The sequence below is a fragment of the Poecile atricapillus genome, chromosome 2 (genome assembly GCF_030490865.1).
Source record: "Poecile atricapillus isolate bPoeAtr1 chromosome 2, bPoeAtr1.hap1, whole genome shotgun sequence".
Lineage (NCBI taxonomy): Eukaryota > Metazoa > Chordata > Aves > Passeriformes > Paridae > Poecile > Poecile atricapillus.
The window spans coordinates 107,042,972-107,067,550 of NC_081250.1; the positions used below are offsets into that span (position 1 = coordinate 107,042,972).

The 24,579-nt window shown below is 43.1% G+C and overlaps 1 protein-coding gene across 2 annotated transcripts in view; it reads left to right on the forward strand.

Moving 5' to 3' along the window:
- The window catches only part of CABLES1 (Cdk5 and Abl enzyme substrate 1), a 69,586-nt gene extending 48,076 nt beyond the window's left edge, over positions 1 to 21,510 (forward strand). For both annotated transcript variants that reach the window (XM_058832585.1, XM_058832584.1), the window contains 6 exons: positions 5,088 to 5,187; positions 6,688 to 6,844; positions 7,639 to 7,742; positions 17,084 to 17,190; positions 18,117 to 18,324; positions 19,891 to 21,510. In XM_058832585.1, coding sequence (XP_058688568.1) covers positions 5,088 to 5,187; positions 6,688 to 6,844; positions 7,639 to 7,742; positions 17,084 to 17,190; positions 18,117 to 18,324; positions 19,891 to 20,031 — 817 coding nt within the window. In that variant the 3' untranslated portion in view covers positions 20,032 to 21,510. The remainder of the gene's footprint in view (positions 1 to 5,087; positions 5,188 to 6,687; positions 6,845 to 7,638; positions 7,743 to 17,083; positions 17,191 to 18,116; positions 18,325 to 19,890) is intronic.
- The last annotated feature ends 3,069 nt before the right edge of the window (positions 21,511 to 24,579 follow it).

A 24,579-nucleotide genomic window follows, 5' to 3' on the forward strand; every position in this document is an offset into this window, starting at 1 on the left:
ATCTTTGTTCATATTTAGTGTTTAAACTGAGTAAGAAAGTCATATGCAAAATGAGGCGAAAAGGACTTGTGTGGTTGTCTTGCTGCCATCAGTTATTTGGCAGGTTAGTGAGTGTGGAAAACAGGGCAATACTTACAGGAGAAATGAGAGCATCTAACTTGCCATATGGATAGTAGCAATAAGCAGACAGCAAAGCAGGATACTCTGTTACATCCTTCAGATTTGTTACCAAGTTCTATGCTGTTCTTCCCCAACAGATTTTGTATGCAAGGCAGTTTTGATTAAGTCATCAATCTTCAGTGCTTTTCCTGAGCATTTATCATTCTGTAGGCCTGGGGAAGAACAACTATCTGGTTTTAGCCTGTGACAGAGAAACTGAAATATCCCTGCATTTCTTTACCATTGCCCATTTTCCCTGCTTCTCAGAAATTGAACAAAAAATGAAACCAAGCGCATATTAGCTTCACAGAAAGACACATAAATCTGAAGCTTTTTTCCTCACAAAAGGACATTTCAAAACTGATCATCTCATATAACAATTTTATAGAGCCAGCATTGCTCATTCTTGTGAGTTGCCCTGTTCTCTTAGATTGAAATTGACCAATGAATCTCCAAAAGCTAGTAAGTTTAAATTTTGAACTTTTACTCTGTGTTGGGCAGAACATCAGGAAAAGAGTTGGCATGCTGACAGCTAAACATCTTTGGAGAAAGAAAAAGAAGGCTGGCGCATTAGAGGCATCTTTCTAGGAGTTTTTTCGCTCCTTCTGCCTGTAAATTGCAGCTGAAGTTATTCTGGCAACACTAATGGCATTAGGATCTGAAAGCTCTTGATCAATTACAGCACGCAGTCTCAGGCAGCGGGAGATCTGCTGCTGGTCTGACTGGCAGTGCATCTTTTCCAGAGCTGTCACTGTCCTTGTCTCAATAAACAGAGATGATAAGTAGAAATTATTTACACTGACAGATGAGAATGGCATCTTTTCTTGATGTCTCATGAACATCCTTTGCTTTCAGAATAAATCTTAGCAGTGGGGGGGAATAGCTAAGCATAAAATTCGGGCACAGAAGGCTGACATCTCTAAACAACAATTATCAGATTCCTTTTTGCAATAAGCAGAAGGCTTTTTCATGCATCTAGAAGTCTGTTTAATATTTCATGGACTCCTAAATTATTCACAGGTTAGAGTGCTCAACTGTTACTGTCATTTAAAGAGCAAGTGCCCAGCAGGAGTGTTGCATGGGACTTCGTAGATCACGTCAAAGCATAACATTTGGTTCGTTAAAGAAGTGTTATACTTCCAAAGGTAACAGCATCCAGTTTATACTCCATTAATCCTGGCCTGGCTAATAAAAGACATGATGAGATTGCTTGTTTTCATCCTTATCTATCTGCTCAGTAAAACTTTTCACCATCTGAAAACAAATCTGGGATCCCATGTCACCTGGTATGGTTCCAAGAAAATCTGTGAACTCTGTTAGATGGAGAAACTTTCTCTTTTTTTCTTGCTAAGGAAACTACCCAGTCTGACTGCTCAAGAGACTGCTGGTCACATTCCAATGCCAGAGACTTTCACTGCTGGATTTGAAGCCACTTCCCGGTGGGTGGCTCCGGTGACCCGATGGGTCCCCACTTGACTCCTCACACAGCCCATTCAGACCAGATTTCCTCACTGGCCCCAGGTTTCCCATGGCAAAGTCTCAGATGTCTGTTCCATAAAGCCATTTATTCACGGTGCAGTACCACAGAAACAGCCCGAGCTGGTGCCTTGAGGAGGATCCCCAGCCAAGGAACCCCATGGCTTTTATACCCTCACAATTTCCAGAAATCTCTTCTTCCCAAGTCTTTGGCTCTTGCCCCCTCCCTATGTGCATCCACCTTGCTGGCTCACTGGTTTTCATCTCCTTTGTTATCCAAAAGGCCACAATTCCTGGATCCCTCAGTGTTTGCCGGTGTTCATTCACCTGGCTGGTGTCACCCACCATCATGCCCTGTGTTATCCCAAAGGCTGGAAGCTCATGGCCTCTCTTCTCAGGCTCCTGCCCAGAGCTCTGCACTCCCATCTGCATCTCAGTCTGCAGCTTGTGAGCCTGGCTACTTGTACCCATGTATTCCTCAACACTGCAGTCATGGGTAACTGAGACAATATATTCAGTTCTGTGGGTAGCTGCTAACGCTGCTCAGTCTTCCAGATACCATATCCATGAATAGAATATCTAGAGCTTGACATTGATGTAAATCAGGGTAATTCCCCAAACTTTGTCAGAAACTGAGATCTAGTTTTTTGCCTTCTAAGGAAATGTTATCCCTGATCTTCTCATTTGCTCAAGCTTTCCCTGCTCAAATTAAGTGAAGGTAGTAAAAGTAAGTTCCTATGGTTTATTTTTGGTTTTGAGTGTCTGCTTGAATTCCTTGAAGTTTCTTAAAAAGCACTTTTGGAAATAAAGCAGGAAAATCAAAACTGAGGATGAGGAGGAAGGAAGCTTTCTTTACTTACATGCCTCTTTGGCCAGGACTGTTGTTCCTTCTCTGCATTTTATAAGCACCATTTACTACTGGATAGTGGTTTGTGCAGTTCCTCAGTCCAATTAGTAATTTAAGTGACTTAAACACAGTGAAAGCTTGGTTTGTTTTTTCTATGAAGTACCTGTCCTCTGTATGCTCCTGCTTTGTGGGACCTCTTGACCCTGTAAGGACGTGTTCTAAAGAACCTGGTGTCAGTGGATGGCCACACTGGGGCAGTGGCTGTACCCAAACAGGCGTCCTGACCCTTCCCCAGGCACAACTCACCCATTTGGAGAAGTCTAAGGGAAAGCATCCCCCAGACCTTTCCTAGTTGTTCTTGGGGTGTTGGGGCTGTGTGGAGGAAGCAGCTGTGCTGTGTGGGGCTCCCCCCAGCAGTGGGCTGGCAGCCTTTGGGCTTGCTCTCCCAGCAAGAGCTTTGCCAAGACCTTATTGAGCTCTTCATCTTTAATAGGAGTGAGAGAAAAAAAATAAAGGTTTGTAGTGCAAAAAATTTTATTTTTTGCTGTTTCAGCTTGCTCTTGATCACACTGATAGGGAGCTCAAAAAGGATACAGTAAAGTTGCTCAGGAATTCCTTATGAGGTGTTAACCAAGATCTTTCACAAGAGAGGAGGCTGTGTATAAGCCAGGATGAGCCTTTCCATTTATATGCTCATAAGAAACTGCACATTGTTTAGTACTGATTTTCCTCAAGAGAGAGCATTTAATTCTCTGTTTTATGGGCAGATTTCTCTCCAAACAGTAACACTTTATTACTCCATTTTACAACACAAGCAGTCATATATTTTCTAGAAACAAAGAGCATATGTGGAGAAGGGGAACACTCCAAGCAGATTTGCAAAACAAGCAGAATTACTGCAGTGTTGTTCACAGGGTCTTGAAAGGAGAATCCTCTTCAGAAATATCAGAAAGATGTGGAAATGGAGGCATTAGTGTCCATCGATCTTCAGCTGATGTCCAGGAATCATTCCTGTGTGTGCTCACACTTGCCAGCTGACCCTGCTCCCTGCTTCAAAGCACTCACTTCTTTCCAGTCGTCAGAGCTGCCTTTTATTTTTTAAAGCTGCTGTGCTGACTCTTCAAAGGGTGATGGATTTCCATTTGATGAGCGTCAGAGTTATCTATCCATGTCTGTTAATTACATGGAAAAATTTCTCCATGACGTGTTTTCAGAGTTGTAACAGCATTATTTCTTGCTCTGTTGCCTGTAAGGTCTTGAATGGAAAGAAGGTACACTGTTCTGTTTTCAGGTAGTTAGATGTTTGTTTTCATTTTGGGGTTCAGGGGCTTCCTCAGGCTGTGTGTTTGTTTCATAGATAAGACCTGCTGAAGTAGTTACAATTTGGCATTTATCTCTCTGAGAAGTAGTTCCCTTAAGCACTTTCTGTGCAGGAGCAGAGAGGCTAATACCATGCTTCTGACTGAGAGTTATTTTTACAAAATTATCAGTCCAACCCCTCAGTAACATGATACCAGGAAACAAGAATGAGAATATGACACTGTGCTAAGTGAACTCCAATCAAGAAACTAAGAGAACTTTGTTGGGATTAGAAACTCGATACAGTCTTTTCCTTTGTCACTGAAGTATGTTTTCCAGACGATAGATGTGTTGGATTTTTCCAGCAGTGAGGTACATAACTTACTGGGGACTCAGGATAGCCTGAGAAATAAAATGTTTGATAGGTTGGAGAGGAAAGAAAAGGAAAGAGGGTGTATTGTATGTCACAGCAGGAGATAGCCCAGCCTGTGACTGGGTGCAGAGCCTGCAGGGCTTCTCCTGGCCTCCGTCAGCATCTGTCCCACACGGAGTTTTGAGCACACACTTGGATCCCAGCAGCAATCAGCCAGGAAAATATTGCAGGATAAATATTATGGAGTTTATACAGCTGTCATTTGTGAGGAACGGATTTGCTCCTACTCTTTTTTACCTCTGCTCACATTTTGATCATGAGGCTAAAGCATGAGATACAGCCTGCTTGTCTCAGGCATCTCATTTATCTCCAAATGGAAGATGCCGGGTGGGTCAGTCCTTCTAAAGTAGATCCCCAAGTTTCCGTGCTAGGGTCATGGAAAACTGGCTTTCTCCTGTCAGCCTCCAGCTGAAGGGTCACTGGGCTTTGGCCACTCCTGTGAATCCTTCCTGGAATCTTCCACAGGAATTTATCTCTGTTTCACATAGAGGAACATGTGTATGTTGTCTGGGAACATCTGTCTGCTGGATGTATGGCAGTCAAGTGTTCAGGCTGGATTATTGTGTCTCACCTGAAGTGTATATGACTTCCAGTTCCTCCCCAGTGCCAGCTTCTGTCAGAGGTACCCAGAGATGGGGAACCTTGCTCTGCACTGTGGGCTGGGATGTGAGCTGCAACCGTGAGCAAACCGGGGGGTTTTCTCTATAAAGTGTTTTAGACAACGCAGGTGCTTCCCATAGGAAAAGTTGTCTGGTCTGTGCTTTGCATTGGCATGTCTGGATTCATGTTGCACCTAATTTCAGCATTTAGTGGTGGGAGGTGAACAAGGCGCGTGTATTAAGGGCTGTTTCTGCTATTCTTTCTGCTTCCCAGGGATATGAAGCTGGATGGTGGACGCCAGTGCCATTCTACTGGAGTGTGCCTGAAAGAGATAATTGGTCTTGAAGGTGTGGAGCTTGGAGCAGATGGGAAGGTGGGGATGCTTCAGTTCCTACTCCCTCAGATTTTATGTTATAAGGGGGAAACCTGGCTTAACTAATAACAAGCACAAATATAACATGTAGTGTAACACAGTAGTTAAAGCACAGTATGTGCAACTGTAAATAAGCTTAGCAGAAATTCATGAGGACTGTCCAAGCTGTCAACACAGACAACTCTGTATCCTTGAAGAAGTTTGCCTCTGGCAATATCTGAGTGTGCAAAGCATTACTGAATTACACAGCCTTCCCCTGGCTCTAGCAGGAGTTATCACTGCAGGGTATATTGTCAGGAGCTTGAGAATAATTTCTGGTGAGAGTTGTAGCTCTAATTCTGTTTGCTTTCAATTGTATTTAATAACATTTTGCTTAATATTTTTCCAGAGAGCAGAAAGACAGTGGGACAAATTTGATGAGTCTTTCAAAATCCAGGAGCTCATTCATTTGAATAGAATAAGCAAGTATGAATCTTTAGAGAAGTGATCGATTTTAAAGAAAAATGTAGAGGAGAAATGGTTTTAATAATAGAAGAAAATATTTCTTCCTGAATGCCTGATTTACTTTCCACAGTTCAGTTTTACTCAGTCTGCTGTCATATATGGATTTAAAGGCCCTGGGTCAATGCTGCTACACATGTTGTGCTCACCTAACCAGGTGTCAGGCCAGACCACAGGCTGTAAATTCTTGAGGACAATCTGTCTGCTTATAAATAATGAAAGCTCACATGTTTTATTTGATACCTGTTCTGACCTCCTCATAAACCAGTCTAGAGTCTCAAACTCATTTTTTTTTTCTTCAATGCAATGTTATTGTTGGAAAATGAGCCAACGAGAAGCAAGGCATAGCTTTTTCTTGGCCAGGAGTACAGGCAGAGAATCAGTGCACTCTAAAAATAATTTTGTCACAAGTTACTCATTCACACTTAGTCCATGTTGGGGGAGCTAGTAAATGATCTCCCACAACCATTGCTATGAACTGGAGCTCACTTATTACATCAATAAGACTCTGCCAGAAAAAGTCCTGAGAAAGAAAAATAGAGGAGAAGGTGCTTCAGTTTAGCAACATTTAAGTGATTTGCCTCTGGCAGCTGTGTGCTGAGGGACCCATATGGATGATGCTAGTTCAGTAAAGAAACTGCTGAAATGTGCTACAGAGAAGGCCCACCGGAAAAAACCTGACCAAACTGATATATTTTTAAATCTGACCCTTGAGCAGGATTTTGTAAATCCAGTGTATTAGAGCTTGTGTGTGTGTGTTTTGCTGAAGAATTAATACCTTTGCAAAAGCATTTTTTGCATGGATAAACTGACTGCACTAAAGCAAATGTAGGTGACTGGTTTTTATTCATCTGGGCCTGACTACTAAATCCAGAAAATCCTCCACTAATTTGGCTTCTCTTGCTTCCAGTTAGAATGCACCAAAGGCATCCCACTGCATCCAAGCTGGGCTGAAAGCAACTGTCTGTCCATTCTGATTTTTTTATTTTTTTTTTTTAGACGGTTTCTTATACACAGTTCCTATTTCCCACCAATGCTCTGGGAACTCGGAGGAACACGATAGACTCCACCTCATCTTTCTCCCAATTTCGCAATGCAAGCCATCGTAGCCTTTCTTTGGGAAGAGCTAACAGCACCCAGGGGAGCATTGATGCAGGTAACTTCTCAAGTAGCTCATTTTAATATCCTTGGGTACCCTGATGGTAGGCAGTTATTGCAAAGGACTGACATGTGTTTGAGTCCCCCCATGAGCTTAAACTAAATAAGATACAGTCTTCTGTTGCGGGTGAAGCACAGCTTATTCCATATTTGCTTAGAAAGCTTGTCTGTGGAGGATGGAAATTAGATAAACAAGCACGTTGGTCGTATCGACAGCCCCGATGGCACCCAGCATGCCTCCTCCTGTCAGCAGCATTGTTTGTCCCTCCTGCACCAGGCTCGTCCTTACCTTCCTTTGCTATGGAAAATTTACAGTGGCAACACAGTAGTCATAAGCTGAAGGTGTAAATTCCACTTGTGACCTTTGTTAGGCTGGAAAGGGCTGTGTTTACAAAACCGGACACAAAACATAAGCCAAAGCACTATATGCTTAAAATACTTTGGCATGATAAATGAAACAAATCAAAACATCTGCTTGAACAGATGAAAACTTGCTGCCAGGAATAAAAGTCACTGTGGAGCTTTATGTAATTCTGCAGTTCTCTAAGCCCTAAATTCACATTTAGGGTAATTTGTAAGCTCTAGGTCCTCTGTATCTTGGCAAATCATGTTAGTACAGAAATACTTAGAGTTGTCAAGACTTAGAGCAATTTTTCATCTCTTTAAAAAATCTTGAATGGAGATAATATTGTGCGTTATCTGTGAACTCATTTGCCACTTCTGTTAAGTCCAGAGATTTCTTGGTGTAATGAATTCCTCTCAGAATTCTGTATCTAAATTGTTGTTTTATAGGTAGCGACCTGGGAGACTTTGTTGAATACGACCCAAATCTTTTAGATGATCCCCAGTGGCCATGTGGCAAACATAAGCGGGTTTTAATATTTCCTTCCTATATGGTAAGTGATTCTGTGTAGGACAGAGAAATTCCAGTAACAAAAACTTGAAGGTTGAGGCTTCATTTGGCCATATTTTAAGAGGACTGTTATTATTTTTAATCTACTAATAAGAGCTGTTCGGAATGCTTTGTTCTAAATGACAGTTACTTCTCAAGACATGTTAAAACAAACTTGTGGAGGTATTACAAAAGCAAACACTTTTATTACTGCTGTATTTCATAAATGCTTGAGATGAAAGGCTTGTTCAAACAATACACTCATTCTCTGGCATTCAGAGGAAAATTTATACTTCCTCAAACTGGCACCTATTACAAAATAGGAAGATGCCCATTGGGGTTTTTCTGAAGTCATGAAGTTACTCTGTGTTTTGATGATAATCATTCACTTCTCTGAACAGCTTGGTTTCCCAGGTATTTATTTCACCATGGGATAGTCCTTCCTTTAATTGCAGCAATTATGTGCAGAGCCTGTGTGTTTCTCACTATATCCAAACTCTTAACAATACAGACGCATAACTGTTCCATGGTCTGTGCTCTGACTAAATGTTTTCTGTGGTGAGAGACTTTGTAGCCTTTTTTATTTTTTTAATTGTTCCAAGTCGGTAGATTAATATGGGAGGACTGTTGCAGGATGCAGTGCAGTCACACACATGTGAGCCTGTATCTGTCTGGATTATACATCCAGAGTAATAATAGGCAGTAGGGAAAAGATTTATTTTTTCTCCCCCAAAGTGGTGACCTACTACTCTTATCTATATACAGATATGATAGGATTTGGAACATTGAGGTCTAAAATGTTGTCCATGTTCTTGTTTAATTTGGAACAGAAGACACTATTTAAGAAACTGCTAATGTATGTAAAGGTACAGCCTTTGTATGTTCTCATCTGCCCCCCATCCCAGGGGAAATTTGGCTCTCCTTCTTTATTAGGTGCTCCTTCTTCAAAATAAGCTCTAAGTGTTTCATGGGGATTGAAGATTATCTCCTTGCTAGCAGGAATATTCTGTCTGTTGCACACAGAGGCTTAATTGAGTTCTAAAGCTGTGTTTATTCTAGATTTTCAAATGGGAAGTCAAGAATGTCCTCTGCTTACTTGCTGCCAGTTTTCCTTTAAGGGTTGGCGAGCTATTTTTTGGCATTTTTGTAGCTTTTATAGCAGCTGCATCTGTGTGGGAAAATATTTGTCAGGTTTTGATATGCTTACTGTCATGGTCAGGGAACTGTCTTCCCTCAAGGAGAAGGACACTGTTAGCCAACATCCAAAGGGAACATAGCTGTAGCAGTCATGGCTGTGTTTCTGACCTTCCTCAGGCTGTGAGTGTCTGCCAGGTCCCCTAAAATCACCTGAGATCTTTGATCCCTTTTTAACTTGATGTTCTCATGGACATAGTTAAGTGAGTCAAAATGGGGCAGCCAGGATGGCATCCTGCAAGGAAGTTCTCCATCCAGGAGAGGGTATTCAGTGCCACTTTTCTCTGTATGGTGGTTGACCAAAGCACTTCAAAGTCTTATATTTGTACTTCTGTTGTAAAAGGAGCTGCCTGGGGATTTGAAAAGGGGTATGACTAGATGCCCTAAAGGTGAAAAATGGGCTTCAAGGACAGTTATTAAAATCAATGTCATTGTTTGTCTAGAATATATTTGCATTGACAGGGATCTCCCTGATTTTTAATTTTCTCTAGGGATTATTTGCTGCTGTGTCTGAAATAATGTCTTATTTGACAGCTGAGGGTTTTTTTCCTGAATTTGCCTTCCAGACGTCACTTCTTCAACACTGCCTGAGGGTCTGTGGGACTCCCATCTCCCTTTCTGAAGGCAGACACTAATCTAAGAAGGGTTTGAAGGACATTAAGTGCTCTGTTTCTTTTGTTAAGGGGGATCCCAGGCAGGTGCCAAGGGCTCTGTCTTTGCCTGCCCACAGCTGAAGCAGCTTAGCTGTGATGCCATGCAGCAGCTGCACAGCTTTGCAAGAAACTGAAGGGTAGATGGTTGTTCTTCAGTGGTCAGCTGAAAGATTTTATAACGTGCTGGTGCTTCTTTCAGCCAAGAGAAGGGAGAAAAAGTACTGCTGGAGTGTCCTGGGAGGTTGCAGGTTAAGTAGGATTTTTCAGTTTGGGCAAAGGCTTGTTCATAGAGCCGAGTATAAGGCCATATTTGCCATGTAGGAGACTTTACTCACATCTGTTTTAGGCTTTCCTGACTCTACGGGCATTCCCTCCCCCTCTCCCTGCAGTTCACATCAGTGTGAGCAAGATCTTAATAGGTTGATAATTCCAAGTCATTTTATCCCCCCCCAGATATAAAAATCAGCGCACACTGCAATTAAAGCAGATTGCAGTACGGGGCCAGAGAGAGACCTGTGGTCTTTTCCTGACCATGCAGAGCCACTGCAGCAGTGCCAGCCCTCTGCCAAGTGCCTGCAGAGGCCAGGAGCTGGGTGGAATGTGGCTGTAATTGCTGCCTCTCCCAAGTGCCGGAGCAGCTGAGAGCGGCTCTGATGTCAGCACCCAGCGTTTTGTTGTGCGCGGAGAGCTGCAGCTTGTAATCAAAGTTTTGTTACTTGGCCAGGATTTAGCATTAATGCTTGACAGCTGCAAGCTTGTAGATATTCCCCTCACCCCTCCTTATGGATGTCAGAGCAGTTAATGGGGGGAAGGTGTGGAAGAGGAGTGGATGCTGGGCTGCGTCACTGCCTGCGGGATAGAGCCGCATGCACTGGTATTACTCCCATGAGCCTGGTTTGTGCTTTGCAGGCCAGGATTTCTCCTCTGGGAAAGCTCTGTTGAGATCTGTGTGAATGCTGCATCAGTAAACACTGCAGGCTTTATCCCGAGGCATAAGACAGACAAAATGTGTGGTTGGTCCAGCTTGGAGTTTACTAAGAAATACATGCAACTCTGTGTGCTCAATTTTTGTGGAGCCTGAATTTATCATCATTGATGTTGACTTTATAGTCTTTTAATTTTACTGAGCTGAATTAGCCCTGATTCTTGCAGAGAAGTGTTAGCTGCAGGTCCTCAGCTGTTTTCAAGGAGAAGCTGAGCTTCCTCCTTGGAGATGGCTCTGGGGAAGCAGAAGTGCTTTTGGTTTGGTCTGTTTTTTTGGTTTTGTTTTGTTTTGTTTGGGGTTTTTTTTTGGTTTTTGTTTTTTTTTTTTGTAGTGAAGTCCTAGGCTTAACAGAGCATAAACTTCCCTGTTGCATTTCTAAAAGTAATACCCATAAATTGCCTGTCAGGGGGCAATTCTGAAAGTATTCTTCAATACTTTCCCAATACAAGCCCTATGACTTGTATTAATTGTATGAGTTGTATTCAAACTCTAGTCTGCCCTGGAGAAATTATTTCATTTTGTGTTGTCTTTGTAGGAGAGTCTGCAATCTCTGCCACAATATAAACAGTAAGAGATAGAAAAAATTCATGCTGGGGGGTGGGGGGGAAGGGAAACATCATGTCATGGTTAACAGATGTCTTCCTGGCTGATACTGCTAAAACAGGAATTTGTGCAGATTCTTAAATCTCTCTAGAACAGGAACTTTATCTACCAGACTAAGCATTAATTTCTTTCCTCGAATCTCATGTTGGCTAGCATACGTACAGACTCATCAATGGCCCCCCGGTCTCTCTGCATTCTTTCCAGCAGAAACTCCTTCTGTGCTGATCTAGAAAACTCATTCTCAACAGGCTTGAGGCTGTGTTGGTAACACAGGAGCATGCTAGCTGGTCACTATGTGCTGCCAAAACTTGCAGCAGAAGAAGGAAAGCCCAGATCAGCAGCATGTTAACTTTGAGTGACCCTTCTGTAGTCGCATCCCTGAAATATCCATCTATATCTGTGCTCAAGGGATACACGTGGAATTAGGTTTGGGTACTGAACTACAATGTCAGCGTGTTGGTTTAATTATATAAAAGCAAATTGACATCTCCACACCACTAATGAAAGAAGCATGTCACAAAAGTCTGCAGAGCTGTTGCAGTGCCTGTCTGGCAGCCTGCAGTTGCCAGGTACTGTGTTAGTGGTGAGCACAGCCGGGCTGCATTACCTAATATTAGTCCTCCAGTGTGATTTTAAAATTAGAACTGCTTGCTGCCCCAGCCCTTTGGTCTAACAAAAGCCCTGCAGGATGATATAATGCATTTGGTCTCTCGTTCCCCCGTTCTGTCTTTCACAAGGAGCACCAAGGTCAGGCAGACTCCACTGCAGCCAGTGTCCTTCAGTGCTGTCACCCTGTTCTTCAAGCCACTTCCGTAGCTGTATATTAAGTATCTCCAGACTGCTTTTTTATCAGCTACTGACCTTGTACCCAAAAGTCTCAGGGAGCAGAGGATAGCAGTGATAGATAATCATATATAAATCTTGTGCTCTATGCATTTGACTGTAGTAAACAACTATATTGAGAATAATTCCATAGTGATAACAATATAAAATAAACTGGTTTCCATCCATGTACTTAATTACAAAGAGGCAGTTTGGAGACTATTTGCCTTGTGAAATTCAAAATCTTTCAGTTTAAGGTCCTTGAATGTTAATAACTTTGTAACAACAGAAATGTCTTATTTTAGTCTTATCTTTTCCCTTTTTAGAATTTTATTTATAATCTGGAGTGATTCCCATTTCCCATCACGGTGTAAAGTCTCCTCTCTATTAGGATTTCCCATATATATGCATCATAAACCATAAGTATATGAATTAGGTTACTAGCAGTTGATAGGTACGTAGCAGGTCACCTAAGAGATGCATTAAAGTAGTCAGAGAGTGCAGAGTTATTGACTGCTTTCCTCTTCTTGTGTGGCTTAGAACTTATCAGTGACCTACCAAAAGTCTGTTTCAGGTATCAGTATTCTGTCTGCTGTCTGTGAAGTAGATTTACCAGGGGTACACAGTAACAACAGCTGAAGAGAGCCTATCATACATCTTTCATTTTATTCACCTATTTTATTCTGATTTTATCCTTCTTAAACTAAGAGATAGAGGCATCCAAGCCTAGATCATCTTTTACTGGTTGCGTGCCAAAGTAGGATTTATTTTCAACAATATTTCATCCTGCCAGTCTTTCCAACCATTTCAGGCATTCTCTCTCCTCTCATATTTATGAAACTATATATACAGCTTTCCTATGAGAAAGCAGCTGCTTTAAAACTCTTGTGAATAACACACAAGCTGAGCTCCCCAAGTTCAAAACTGCCAGCCATGCAAAAAAGTGTGCAGAGTAGAGACTTGGGCCGAAGCGTTTATCACGCTGTCCAGGCATCTGTCAGCTGCCATGTATCAGGGCTTTCATTTGTCTTGTGCAGCTTCCATTGCCAAACTAAAATATACATACACAGATTTGTATACAGGGAACATAACAGAGCCCATGAAGGAGTTTTTCTGAATGCTGAACTGAAATGTGTTCCGTGCAAATAAGCTGTGAGAAACGAGACAGACGGCTCTGGATGACAGAAGTTAAAAACACTGGAGATTAGAGTATGAGAGAGACAGTTTAGTAGTTCCCAGTGCCTTGTTCGTGTGTCTGACAGCTCTGGGAGTACAGAGTGCCTGCCTGGTAGGGAATAATATTATGTATTATAGAAAGCATGTTTGGATAGAGAAAAGCTGTGCTCCTTTTAGGGAAATATTTGAAAACCCTTCATGAAATTTGGAGCATCAGTATTACCAGAGCCCTGACCCAGGCAATACCAGAATTGTCCTGGACAGACAGTGATGTGTTTTCCTTCACATGGCAGCTTCATGTGGGCCATGCAGGCAGCCCAAGTGCAGTGACGTGGCCTAAAACAGAAGAGAAGCGTAAACGCTGAGCAGGGAGCAGGCACAGAAGGATAATGTTGTGTCCAAGCCCTCCTTTGTCAGATCCCAGCTGGTTCTTGTGGGTTGCTAGACCACCCCAGAGCTTTCTTCCACTCCCTTACTGGTGGGCAGGGGCAGCAGTGGGGGTTGCTGCTCTGTGGCAAGCTGTTTGTAGGGTGCATGAGATACCCTGGGCAGGTTCAGGACTGGGGACCAAGATTCCTATGTAGCCTCATGCATGCTGTGCCCCAGCAGCAGGGGGTACTCAGGTGCCTGCTCAGAAACCATTTGGAAGGGTAGCTGATTTGATCACTCAACAGATGCTAATACCTAGCTTTTAAACTACTTCTCAACAGATATCAACTCCTATATCTAGGAGTATTTTCTGCCTGCCTCTCTGCTGGGCATTTCTGTAGGTATCAGCTGGACAAGCAGCATCCTGTTGCTCAATGTTCAGCTTCTGCAGCAGCTGTGAAGGAAAAAAAATCTAGGGACAAAAAAGTAAACTTGCACAAGTCCTTTCCTTGAGAATAAGGGCAGTTAGCTGAGCTCTCCAGCATGGCACTGACAAGATGAGGCAGCTGCCTTAGAGCCAGTGTGTTCAAACATGCTGCCGTTATCCTGTTACATGAATCAAAACCAGCACACACCAGCTTTCATCTGGATTTCATTACTGTGATTTGTATTGTAGAGACTGTTGTCTCACAGGAAGCGGCAGTATTCAGAGTTGGAGAGGGGGAGATCCTTATCAACAGGACAAAATTGACAAATCTCCATGTTTAAAAATAACCGTACCTCTTTACTGTTCTCAGTTTTAAGCTGTCTGCTTAGTCTCAAGCCTCTGAACACTTTGCTTTAAATGAAATTTTTTTAAAAGAGCTTTTCTCCTTCCAAAGAGAATGTAGCTGAATTCTGGCAAACCTCCCACAGGCTGGAGGAGTCCCAGGTAAAACAAGTCGGTGCCTGCAGAGCAGGGAAAGGTGCATCCCAGGGGGCTGCTGCTGCAGCTGAGTGGCAGAGCCCAGGGCTTGCTCCCCCTCTGCACAGTGGCCCCCAGAGCCACCCTGACACCCACTTGTTAGAGCTGGAACAGCTGAAACTTGGTGTCTGGCACAACTCCTGTGCAGCCCTTCAGCCGAGTCTGGAGGATGGACAGGCCCTCCCTCCCTCTGCTGCTGTGCCCTTTCTGTGGGGAAGTGATTTCTGTTGTGCACATAAGCAAAAGAAGAAGATAACCTGAAGAGAGCTAAAAGCAAGTTAATTAAGATAAAACTGTGAGCTCTGTGGTAATGAAGAACAAACAATGGGCCCTTAGGTAGTGAAGCATGAAATAAAGTGTCAGGTAGCTTTGCACACTAACACTGAGCTCCCTATTTGTAGGATTGCTCACGACAACTGAAAAATACTGGTAGTAACTAAAATCATCTTTACATTTAATAGGAAGTATCTGGTTAGTGTTGCTTGGCTCTGTAAGCAAGAGCAGCATGAACCCATGTTTCTATACCCTGAGTAGCAGACAGCAGTGGTCTAAATTAGATGTGGCTTGTTTTAGTGTCCTCTTGCAGCAGCACCAAGAGGAAGCCTCTTAACACATTAAACTCACAGCATATCTGTACATCAGCAGCACCCAGCTTGCTGATGATCCTTTGGCAACAATACCAAGGAGTAGGCAGGCAGGCTGCAACATTCCAGGGAAAGAAGGGAAAAGGGGTAGTTGTTAAGATCTTAATTCTTCTGCTTTAGAGGTCTGAGGCCTGCCAGGTGAGATGAAGCATGTCAGAAGCTGTCTGCAGTGACGAGCCACGGCTGCATGGTGTGTGCATACATCCTTCCAGCCTCAGTGGGGGTAAAACCAGGCAGACCCACACATTCCATTGAAGGCTTTCCCAGTGATCCTGGGTAGGGCAAGGCTTCTCCTCCTGGTCTTTTCCTCTCCTCCTTTTATTCAGGTGTGGCAGCACATTGCCTGCTTCAGCATCAAGGCAGCTTATGAATTTTTAACCTCAGGGGCACTGCACTGTCTGCCTGAACCTGCAGTCAGACTCATCCATACACATGCAGGGATGCAGGTGTGGCTGAAGAGTGTTGGTGTGGCAGAATGGCCCATGTTTTAAAATGTGTTCATGACCATAACAACATCCTGTGGCAAAAACTTGGGCTTTTCCTCTCTATTATGTTTGCCTCAAATACTGCTGGGCACTATTCAGGGGAAACCACGCTCTGCTCTGTTATAAAGTCCTACTAAGGTCAGTACCATATCTCCTAAATAAAGTGCAGGAAAAGTTAGGTGTGTTTTATACTCCTTCATGCTTATTTTGGAAACAGAGAACATGACTGGATAAAGGGAATTGTCTGGTTTCTTTCTAGAGCCATTGCACTTTGTATTCCCCAAGCCCTTCCATATATTATTTTAATTATAAAAAAAATGTCTGAAAGCATATTCAGTCAGTCTTTTTGGCTGATTTCAATTCACATGAGGATATATTGCTACAGAGCTCCACCTTCTATAATGACATAACATACAGCAAGGGTTTTGCATGCCTCTTTCCACCTCTTGTTGTTTGGTGTTAACAGCCCTTTGCCATAATACAGATTAATCAAAACCAGAAAGGAAATACTGTTTTATGAGCAGGAGAATTCACTGCACTAACCACTGCTGCTCTTTTACACACTTGAAGCTGGCAGGGAGCTGCTGGATGCCTGGCTGTCCCCCAGGTGCCCAAGTTGGGGCTCCTCTCCACCTCTGTCCAATGGGCAGAACTGCCATAGCTTGGAAGAGAATTTACACATTCCCAAAAGAAAGGTTGGTTTGTTGTTGAGCTGATAGATTTTTGCCAGGTGAATGATGACAGAGGATTTGGGCAGAGTGCTATCTGAACAAAGACTAAGGGAACAAGAGAAGTGCTGGACACCCACAGATGCAGGTGCTGTGTTGGCCAGGAGAACTGTCTGCAAATTGGGGAGATTCCTTAGGCTGGAATAGGAAGCCCAAAGGAGACAGACAGCTGTACACTTTGAATATTGTCCTTACTCTTTTGTCCATTTACTGCCTAACTTACTGCAGCATTGCTGCCTTCCACTCTACTGAGTGACCTGCCGTACAAGCTGATTACTTACTTTATCATAAATATATGCTACAGCAGTCAAAATTTGTTTAAAAGTGGTTTCTTTAAAGAATCAATTTGAGAGAAACTCAGAATGGATCTCAGAACCACATGGAGGTATGCACCAAAATCTAGTCATCATATCAGTTATTGTGATGATTTTTTTCTATCTTACAAGACTTCTCAGGTGGGTTTCATCCACACACATTTATCTTAAACTCACTCTTAGCAGTACTTGGAAGATGCTAATGAGGTATGTATTGTTCAAGGCTTGAACAGGTTACTTGTTTTGTCAGCCACAAATAAATAGTTGCCTTAGTTCAGACTTCATTTTCCTGTCTGCTGAAAGCATTGGGACTGACTGGCACTTGTTTGGGATTTCCTGTTTCTGGGAATCGAGTGATCTTCTTTGTTACAAACTAAAAGAGTAATTTTCTCTTCACGTGTGTTACAGACCACGGTCATAGACTACGTGAAGCCATCAGATCTCAAGAAGGACATGAATGAGACTTTTAAGGAGAAGTTCCCTCACATCAAGCTAACCCTCAGTAAAATAAGAAGGTACGTTGCAAAGCTCAGTAAGGCTGCAACGTGATGCAGCTGTCTCACATGTCAGTGCAATTCCTGCTGTACATGAGAGAAGCACAGCTCTGATTGATCTTCCAGGAGCAGTGACCAGCAGAGGTGCAGAGTAAGTCAGATGATTGCTTTGATTACTGGGATGAGTAAACAGGATAGAGGAATGTGCAAACATGCACTGGTCAGCTGTCAAACACAGCATCTAACAGGATGAGGATGAGAGCTGGGCATGCACTATATTAAAATACTCAGAAAAATAACACAGGAGTCTCTAAGCTCATGGCACTTGGCTTAAAAAGAGACTGAGGAAAGAGAAGTGCTGACTTTTGTGCCTTGGCCAGAAGCAAAAAGAGTAGTTGGCTTCACAGCAGAGTTGTAATATTCCATCTCTGTTTCTGGTGTAGCAGGCTAGACATACTGCTCCACTGAAGTAATGATAATTTCATTTGACCCTAGTGGCCAGAAGGACACTGAGCCACACTGCTCTGTAACCAGGCAGTGCTGCAGTAGATGGACAGAACTGTCAATTTGGATTTGACCGACCATATCCCGCAGCAAAAGCAACATACAGAGCACCAGTAATGAAAATGTTATTATGATATAAATATATATACACTAAACAAATGTATGCAGTGTAGGACCTCTGATAAAATATTGTTGCTAAAAATGTCAGAGCTTTTTTGGTTGCTTTTATAGTTTGACACAACTGTCTTTTGGGGGCAGTGGGGGTGATGTAGAAATTTTCCATGAAATGTGCCCCCAAAACAGAATAAGGGTATCTGCCCAGCAAATTATGTTTTCCTTGCCATTTGACTCAGGAGGAATCTCTGAAAGCGTGGCTCTTAGGGTGAAAGGAGAAATGCTTTAAAATTCACCTCACAGCATATTTGTCTGGTCTCTTTACTCAGCTTGAAGAGAGAAATGCGCAAGCTTGCTCAAGAAGAATGTGGTTTTGAAGAGCCCACAGTGGCCATGGCCTTTGTCTACTTTGAGAAGCTCGCTCTCAAGGGGAAGCTGAACAAGCAGAATAGAAAGCTTTGTGCTGGAGCTTGTGTTCTTTTAGCAGCCAAAATTGGCAGTGACCTCAGAAAACATGAAGTCAAGCATCTTATAGATGTACGTATCTATAGGACTCCAGTGTTCCATCTGCATGAAGTGCCAGTGTGTGGTCTATGAAAGTCTGTTTGTCAGTGGACATGCTCTCCTCTGAGTTTCCAGCTGTACAGCCAGCTAAATATCTTTTCTTGTTACGCATTTTTGTGGAAGCAGTAGTGATCAATGTCCCTGCAGAGGTATGGTTGTTTAATGGGATAGAAGGTCCTGGTGTCAGATACTGTGAGGTTTGAGGTGTATCTGGCTGTCATTCTGGCAATTCAAGGTACCAAGTGAACCTTCAGGAAATTAATTTTGCCTTTAATTGTGTTTTCAGGAGTGTCAGTAGGGATTCTCCTTTGGGAATTAAATGCAGATACTAATTTCAAATGGAGTCCAACAGACATTTGTATTTCTTTTATCAAGTTCAGCTTTTGGGTGAGAAAGCCTAAGGAGGTGTTCCCATTAGAACACCTCACTCCAGATGTTTTTTGCAGGGGATAGGTCTTCTACCCACTTCACATGAAAGGGGTAGCATGGGGGTGTTATGTCATAATCCTCTGCAAGCACCTAGGTACCAATATGATTTAATGCTACAGAAAGTTAGGCTGTTGTCTTGGCATATGGCTAGAACCGGCTCACCCAATGGAAGAGACATGGGATCATGGATGGCGGGGGGGGGCAAGGCTGGACTCATGCCCTCCTCCTGCAGTCACAGAGCTGGGCTGACAGTCAGTTTGTTAGAAAGCCTCTGAATAATCACAAAAAAAAAAAAAAAAAAAATCAGCCAAGTGGAACTAGAAGATCTGGCCTCTCTTGCTATCTTGAAACATTGGCCCATCCATAAGACACTGAACTTTGCAGTAGACCCAGTGGGCAGAGAAGCAGCAAGCCAGGGAGATCCTAAGAGGATGAGGGGTGGAAATATCCCTGAGCAATTGGTTACAAGCCTACTTGTAGCATCCACATCCAGTGAAAACACCGGAGCCAATGGGAGGTTTAGTACCTTACAGCACAAAAACAACTATAAAACCCATCTCATCCCTCCTGAGGATAGCAGTTTCTATTATTCACTGTTCTTATGACACCTTCTGCCTCAGAAGTATTAAAATCAAATTGTGGCAGAATCATTTCCCCAACAGGGCGTTGTAGCACAGCCTAACGCTCAAAGGAAAACTAGTGGTTTCAAGGAGTGCAGGAAATTTGTGGACAATTACAAGATGCATGTCTTCCATTACACAAGTGATTTTGATGTTTGCATGAAGCCAGGAATTTCCTGTTGCTGCAGTGCTAATCACTGTGATCGTTAGAAGATGTATCTGCTCACAGTGGAATGAGTGAAGTGACGAACGTGTCAGAAATAGCACGGCTGGCTGAGCTCTATGAGTTCACCTTCACAGTAAGGATTCGGTACATCCAGTTCACACAGCTCTGATTTCCTAAAGCTAGAGCCATGCAAGTCGATCAGGACAGAAGTTTAGTGACAGCAGCATGCGTGTTTTGAATAATGTCATTTGTGGGAAAGCTCTGAAAGGCAAACCCTCATTGAATTTTTGTTAATTTCTTTTTTTCCCCTTGCTGTGGTTGCAGAAACTGGAAGAGAAGTTCCGGCTGAACAGGCGAGAGCTGATCGCCTTCGAGTTCCCGGTGCTGGTGGCCTTGGAGTTCGCTCTCCACCTTCCCGAGCACGAGGTGATGCCGCACTACAGACGCTTGGTGCAGAACTCCTAGCGCTGGCTGCCCGGTGGGGAAGGGGCTCCCGACTGTTCCCGCTTGGCTCTCCCGAGCCGCAGTTACTACTGGAAATGCAAAATCAGACTGCTAACACTTCGCTCTCTCTCCCCCCCAAAACAGTTTTTCTGGCTACAGGAAATACTGCATCGACTCTTGGCTTTGATGAATTTATGTATCGTTACTTTCTCAAAGCAGGTGAAGACTGAGCTGTTGGTAAATAGTTCACGTGCTGAAACTGGGTGGCAACTGACCCTACCTGTAGGGACTACAGCTATAAAAGTAGGCAAAAATTAGAAGGGCAGCCTCCATGACCACCCCTCTCTTCATCACACAAACCCTGGAAGCCCACTGAGTGCATTCTCGTAGCGCTTTTTCTACAGACCTGCTGCAAATTCCAAGAGGACTTCTAAAAGTGCAAAAGCTTTTAAAGAAGATATCTTCACTGTGTCAAAAAGAATGTGCCAATCTATTTTTGTATCAGCAATTGAAAGTGCACTTTTTCCTGTGGGGTATTTGTGTGTGTATCCGTGTGTGTGTGTGTGCGTGTGCAACGCCGAACTGATCTCAGTCCAGGTGGTTGGCTTAGCTGTTTCCAAGTGTATCAGTTACTGATGGTGAAGATCAAGGTGACCTTACACGTTTACTTCGTGAAAAATGTAACTACTGGAAAAGTGGTAAATGGGATCATTTTTGGACACTTGGGTTTTTTTATTCTCTGATCTTTCCAACATTGTACCGTTGAAAGGATTACACTACTACTACTGCGAGAGAAGGATCAGCAACTGACCTTAAGTTTTCAGTCATGTTTGTGGTAAAGATGAAAGCATTAGTATAAGATTTCTGTGTCATGTTTTTTAAAAATATCTTGTGTTAAGCCACATGCATATTTTTAACCTTCGCACTTTTCCCACTGTGGAGATGGTTAGACTTGCACTCTGTAGTGTTGTATTTCTGTGCTCTATGTTAGAGTGCGTACTAAGCACATTTATTGTGCTCTATCTTAAAACAGTGTTTTATTAAAAAAAAAAAAAAGAGTAGGGCTCAGCAGTATAATGGGTGTCTTAAGGCTCCAACAGCAGGGGCATCAGCCATTATAGTTTTGGGGTTTTAATTAGGATTGACTGTGCAAAACCTAAAATCTGTGCCCGTTGAGATTCAGTTCCTTTAGACATTGCAGTACTGGAGTTCTATGGTAAAACTTCTTGCAGCTTCCCTGGTTCTGACTGGACACCTGGAGAGCTCACAGGCATTATCCAAGCTCCTGATGCTATATGCACACAAAGCTGATGCGATGCTGATGGACATGGTTCAATTGCTGTAATCATGTGGGATTCCACCCCTGCCCAATCTTCTCCTGTGCTGGTTCACTTACCAAGCCTTGCCCTCAATGTGCCCCACATGGATCCACTAAAGTCAAGTTATTACATTTGTGGTAATTATAAAATAAATAATAGTCTCAACTGTGAGATTTCAGCTGAAGCCTTACCTCTCTAAGTTTAGGAGTGCTTGCTCAGCGTATGGAAAGGGCTTGTGAGCAGAACGCAGAGAAGTGGGACATACCAGAGGATGCAAACACACTAATGCTTACTTTCTTTCACTCTTACTTTAATCAGTTTTACTATTTCCTTCAGTTAGGCCAGGAAACATCCAGTTTCTTTACCAGCTTTGATTCCTTTACATTCTAGTATGAAAAAAGCCTGCATACAGTTGCTCTACAGGATCTGGAAAGGTTACACGTCAGGACAAACAGGGAGTTTGTTTGATGCTACTGCTCTTCCCCCATTCTAAAGGTGCGGGTGACTATACTAGCTTACAGTTATTAATACTTACCTGATTACTGATATAGATACATTCCAACAGGGTTGGGGAGGAGGGGATGAAGAGGAAAGTGTGCACTTAAACCTTCCCAGTGTAACATCCCGTGTTGCTGCAACGCACGCGTCACTCAGCCAGCTGCAAAGTGAAGGGAGGGGGGCCCTTGACAGCACTCTTACTCCCTCCTCCTCCTTCTCCTGGCCCCCACACAGCCATGGAACAGTGGAGCCAAGAGCCTGGAGCGCACCTGGAGCCCGTGGCTGCCTTGCTGGTTTATTCAGACCAAAAAGGCAGTGGGTGTAGTGTGGGCCTATGATTCAAAACAGTCTGTGGGTCAGCTAGGAGGGCTTCTGCCCTTGGCTGTATCCCTTTCCACCCAAATTGTGTATATACATTCAAGATTTGTTTCTGATTGCAGAGATCTGTTTCTAATAGCCACCACTCAAGACTAAGCAGAAGCTTTACCTTTCCACAAAGGCTTCTCCCTTTTGCTTTTGAGTCTGATTTTTTTCTTATATTGCTTTATAGTATTGCAGGGAAAAAGCAAATTGTGATTGCAAGATGCAGACTAAAGAATGACAGTCTTACAGTAGTCTTCAGAGATGCTATTGAATCAAGCTGTCACATTTTTTGCCTTCTGTGCTGCTACCCAACCCTGATCTACAGTTTACACAGATTTCTGGGATGAAATCTGATTGCTGGAGACTTTCTGCTTTTCATTGTTATTGCTGTTGTTTTGGGGGCGGAAAAGGGTTTCAGAGTGATGTTCAGTTACAGTTTGAATGTGGAATAAACACTTAAGGTGGTGATGATGTTGCACTGTTCACTTAGGAACGTATATAAAGCCATATGTTGCTAGATCTCAGAGCACAAAGCTTGGTCAGTACAGTTATGATTAGGACAACGGGCAGAAGTTTCCCCCCTTTTCTGCCCAACCTTGGGAAAATTCAGACTGAAGAGGTAGAGAAGATCTGTACCAAACAAAAAACATGTTGATTGTTTTCCTTTGTCTTACATGTCAATGCGTGTTGATTTACAAATGATTTTAGGTTCAACTTTAAATAGTTTGGGAAAATAATCCATTCCATATAACTTGTTCTGTTTTGAAATTATATACCATACACTCTACCATGCAGAGTTTATTCCTTTTCTAAAAAAAAATGAATAAAAGTTTTAAAAAAATTGAAAAACACAGACTCTTTTCCACCAGTGACCATATGTAAAATGATTCTGTCTCTCATCTGTTTGTGAAAAGTGGTTTGGTTTTGTCTCCCCCTGGGACACACAGCTGCTTATTAATAAGCCAGTGGTGGGATTGCCAAAGGACCCTGGCCATCTCCTGGTATTCAGCTCCCTGCAGGGCCCTCACTTCAAACATTTCCCCTCCATTCAACATCATAACCTTCTTTCCAGGCTGTTGTTTTGGGTTTGTTGGGATTTTAAGCCGTTCTTTTTTGGCAACACCTGGAGATGCCAGAAGCAGGGTCTCTGAGTCCCAGCTGTGGCTATGCCAGAGGATGAGGCAAAGGCAGGCTCCTCAGCATTGTTCATACCTCATGACCCTTTGTTCACAGGAGAATTAGGAATGCATTACTTTGGTTTATCCCAGGTGGTGGTAAAACAGCCCACGTGCCAGTTGTAGTTCACAAGCATCTGCTTTCTCTTTGGAGGCTGAAAGTTGTGTTTTGGACATTTGTGTGTTGCACACCCACCATGTGTTTGCATTCAAGATATGTTTTTTACACCTATGACACCCCCTAAATCCAATGCCTATCTAGGTGGTCTTACCAAACACACCATTAGCTTGTATTTTCATTCCATGTTAATAAAGTTACGGGAAAGGTTTGCCTCCCTACGTTTACCTATCACTCCAGAGACCCTCAGCTTTAAATCATATTTGTGACAATGCAAACATTACCATGATTTACACAGACTTCAGAACATGCAAACATACAGAAAAATACTTGGCAATCATTTTCCTAAGATACTTATGAGCTTGCAATGGCTTATTTGGGATAGTTTGTAACGTATCTAAATGACACAACTTCAGCTAATTGCTCCAGCCTCCTAAAATATAGAGCATGAGACTTGTGTGGAAGCAGTGAGGAGTGGTTTGCTAAGACACGATTGCACCTTCCCACGATGCTAAAGGATTTTGGCACCAGGCCCCACAATAAACATGTAAAAATACACAAACAAGGTAAAAGTAGTTGAGCGAGGTGAGAGACTGAGCAATCGGAGTAACAATGCCAACATCACTAGACTGAAATCTGTCCCAGGTTGCACCTTTGGGAAGGCAGGAGAGTGTGGGAAGCAGATTTGAACTTAATTTGTTGATCTGCCATTGCAAACTGCACTGCAGAGGGAGAAAAAAAGAGAAAAAGCCATCAGGTGCGGCCTGTTCTATGTTGTATGCAAAGCAAAAAGGCCTTTGCAAAATCCTAAACTGTGATCCTTCCCACCAACTTCATGTGAACCTGTAACAGCCAGAGACCCCCACCACAGCCTGGAACCTGATGGTCCAGATGAGCTCAGAGGAGAGCTCTTCAGTCCCTGAGAAAAACCAACAAACATACACCCTGCCCAGACCCCAGCAGGACCAACAGAGAGAGAAGCGAAGCGATGCTTATAGCGTGCTACTGGGAAAGAGCCGGAACTGTGGTCGTGGAAAATGGCCTGCACACCTTCAAAGCAAGGCAGGGGTGGACCAAGAAGCTGTTGCTGACTTGA